The sequence below is a fragment of the Sapajus apella genome, unplaced genomic scaffold (assembly GCF_009761245.1).
Source record: "Sapajus apella isolate SASKATOON/1434 unplaced genomic scaffold, GSC_monkey_1.0 scaffold37, whole genome shotgun sequence".
NCBI lineage: Eukaryota > Metazoa > Chordata > Mammalia > Primates > Cebidae > Sapajus > Sapajus apella.
In genome coordinates, this window is record NW_022436977.1 from 5,813,427 (window position 1) to 5,817,090 (window position 3,664).

A 3,664-nucleotide genomic window follows, 5' to 3' on the forward strand; every position below is an offset into this window, starting at 1 on the left:
GGCAAACATGGCAAAACCCCATCTCTACTAAAAATACATCAAAATTAGCTGGACATGGTAGCTCATACCTATAACCCAGCTACTTGCAAGGCTGGGGTGGGAGAATCACCTGAACCCAGGAGGCGGAGGCTGCAATGAGAGGAGATCATGCCACTACACACCAGCCTGGATGACACAACGACACCATGTCTCAAAAAAAAAAAAAAAAGTTTTAACTCAAGAGGCCTAAACATGGAACAAGCAGACATCCTGGTTTAGCTAAATAGTCCTAGTTTATTTTTATTTCTCAATATAATTATCAATAGTGCAGACCATCCCCTTACAAAAACATGTTCCACTTTGAATAATTACACATTACCTTACCTGAATGGCTATTGTCTTCATTACGGAACATTGGTTAAGCTTTGGCTGTGAGGTGGACAAAATTCGTGCTGTGATTTTCCTATAAGAATACAGGTGGTCAAACTGGTTAAATCACCCTGCCTTTTCCTTTACAGAAAAGTCACGAACCTCGCGATATAAACAAAATGAGGAGAGCTTGCTTTTCTTATTTTTGACACAGAGTTTCACTCTTATCGCCCGGGCTGTAGTGCAGTGGCACTAATTCAGCTCACTGCAACCTCCACCTCCCGAATTCAAGCAATTCTCCTGCCTCGGCCACCGAGTAGCTGGGATTACAGGTGCCTGCCACCACACCCAGCTAATTTTTTGTATTTTTAGTAGAGACGGGATTTCACCATGTAGGCCAAGCTGGTCTTGAAGTTTTGACCTCAGGTGATTCACCCACCTCCCAAAGTGGTGGGAATTACAGGTGTGAGCTGCCCCGCCTGGTCGAGGCTGGCTTTCAAACAATCAAAACACCAGCTCCGTTCCCCTGTCTTCATGAGAATTTGCTATTCGTGCAGCTTGTCAGGACCATTTCCGAATAATAGAGCTCTCTTGCCAGCCCCTAGGGATTTTCAATGTCACAAATACTTATGAGAAAGTTTTACACATTTCTCTATTTATATTATTTCTGGCATACTAGGCAAAAAGTAGAGGTAAGACTTTGAATCAGGATCTATTTATTTTTAAGTTAACAGTACAAAAGGGAAGGCTCTGTTTCCATCAAATTTCTCCATGCTACCAAACCTAGAATTATTAGGAACAGCAGCTCCACAGAAGGGAAAAGCTACCGCCAGGCATTCAACTGAAATCAAGTCATCTATCACACATCCCTCCTTCTCTCTCCCAAATCACAGCAGTTCTCATTCTCACTCAGAAAGGACAATGGAGGAACCACTAGAGTTAGGGGTGGGAGAAGCAGCAGCGTTCACCCAGGCAGCAATTGACAAGGCAACAGATCTACTTACCCACACTCTGATAGCAGCCCCCTTATCCTAGGGGATGCCACGGATTGAAAAGCCCTGGCCTCCCACCCACACTGTCCCAGCAAGTTCTGAGCATGTTCACACATGCTCTTGCCCCACAGGTAGCAGTGCTCTCATAGTGCGTCTCAAAGTGCAGTCCCATAGAAGGCCTTGTAACGTAGGTACTCTTCCAAGCACTGAAGAGCACTGTCATCTACCTTTGGGTCAAACTTGTTGGCCAACAGGTGAGGGTTTTGAAGCATCCAATGCACGTCCCCAGCCCCATACACACAGATAGCCCGCTGGTGGATTCCAGAGCAAGGGCCATAAGGGGCACCCTTACTGATGTCTCCCTCATGACCCTGCCACTTGACCAGCCTGGCAATAGAAGTCATGTCTGAGATGTCATACTTGCGGTGGTGGGGAACAGAGCCAGGCATCCACCATGCACGCTGAAGGGTGGCCCAGAGGTGTTCGTCAGGGCTGTAGGTGTCTTTTACCCATTCAATCAGTTGTTGGGATTTAGGATTCTTCAAAACATGTTGGACAAAAGCTCGAGAAGCCACAATATATGCATTCCCTGTGAACATAGTTACATTAAAAGGGGGAGGATCCTCCTTCTTTCTGGTTAGGTGTAACTGGTCTCTCACTACCTCAAAGTGATATTTCCAGCGGTTTTCTTTGAACTCAGTAGGTACCTCTGACTCCATACTATTCCTCCCATTCAACATCTTGAGAGCCTGGACCATCTCTGCATTGCTCTTTAGAGGAAAGTCCGTCCCACATGTATTCAGGAAGTATTTCCATGGCACTGAGCTCTGGAGCAAGTCTTCCATGCAGTTGAGGTCAGCTTGCACCCTGGACCAGGAGGCATAAACCACCCGAACTAGCTTACTGGCTATGAAGACGTTTGGGAAGCACGAGGTAATTGCTTTGACTGCCTTTTTGAAAGTTTCTGGGGACTTCTCATCTACGTGGATGCAGTATACGTTCTGAGGGGCATACACCGCTCGCAGGAGCCTTTCAAAGTTTTCAATCTTCTCATGAATCACCATGGAGTATGCAATAGGGAACTCCACCTCTTCTTTGCTCAGTGGGAACTGTATGAACTTCCTTTCAGCCTTAAAGCGCTCACAGTCTCTGGTGAGCGAGAGGTAGTGGGTGTCTGTGAAAGGCTCTCGCTTCTTCTTGACCTCCAGGTTACTCAGAATAGCCTGCAACACCGCTTCTTGGTCTCCTCGGGTAACCCCTGAACAGTCGATAGACCTGTTTGCTGGCAGCTTCAGGGAATTGTACAAGATATTCCGACAGTACCGGTTTTGAAATTCCCTGGACTCCAGACCCAAGTGGTCAGAGTCACACTTCAACCTGAGAGAAAGTTTCAGAGCCACAATGGCCAGCAGCATATAACAGCCCAGGGCCCACAAGTAATGTTGCCAGCAGAGTCTCCTCCATTGAACCATCGTCACAGAATGGGAGACAGGTGGAGATTGAGCACAGGGAAGGAGGAAGACGACAGGATCCTTGGACAGAACAAAATGCCTCCAGTTACAAACCAATCATTCCCAGAAACATCAGAATACTCAGAATAGCCCGCAACACCGCTTCTTGGTCCCCTCGGGTAACCCCTGAACAGTCGATAGACCTGTTCAATTCCAAATGGATGGCAAAACATATTTCTTACCTGGATCAATATCCTTAGTAAAGACCTGCCTACAAGCCCCTTACATCTGGTTTGTTGATGAAGATCTGTAACCTGACCTTACAAACGAGCTGACCACACTGAGGTCTGCCTCTGGCTCCACCTCCACCCAGGAGAAAAGGAAGAGCTGAGCACCTGCTGCCATGGAGCGTCATTAGTAAGGGGAAGCCCCCACCCACCCTTCATTCCTCATTCCTCTCTTGCCTTACGACCCAACAAGGTAGCTGTTATCTGGGGTCTGGAATTTCTGATAGATCCAGAGAGGAAAGCCCATAAAATTGGACTCTTGGCATCAGTTCTAGAAACCTAAAGATCCTTTTAAAACATTTCCTGGTTCTATTTTGGCAATTTACATAGCATTAGAATGCTTTTCACCATATATCATTCATTGGTCAGGTGTGACATCTAGCAATACTTTACTTAAAGAAGTAAAAATAACTGGATCTTCTCCCAAAAAATGCATTGAAATCATTCAGAGAGTCCATCCAAATTTAAAATATACCTGCACACAAGCTGTGTATATACAATATTTAATGAGTACCTTTTGTGGGCAAGAAATATTTCCTTTTTTGAGAATTATTTCTTTACACTGTCCCATTTAATAACCTTCACA

The 3,664-nt window shown here is 45.7% G+C and overlaps 1 protein-coding gene across 1 annotated transcript; it reads right to left on the minus strand.

Annotated features, from left to right (window-relative positions):
• Nucleotides 1-1,035: 1,035 nt before the first annotated feature.
• On the minus strand, nt 1,036-2,912 carry GCNT3 (glucosaminyl (N-acetyl) transferase 3, mucin type). The gene has a single exon (XM_032297290.1). The coding sequence runs from the start codon at nt 2,810-2,812 to the stop codon at nt 1,496-1,498; it is 1,317 nt and encodes a 438-aa protein (XP_032153181.1). The 5' UTR covers nt 2,813-2,912; the 3' UTR covers nt 1,036-1,495.
• Between the last annotated feature and the right edge of the window lie 752 nt (nt 2,913-3,664).

Bases quoted from the DNA above. Each gene is read 5' to 3' on its own strand.
- GCNT3 (XM_032297290.1), bottom strand. From the start codon at position 2,812: ATGGTTCAATGGAGGAGACTCTGCTGGCAACATTACTTGTGGGCCCTG.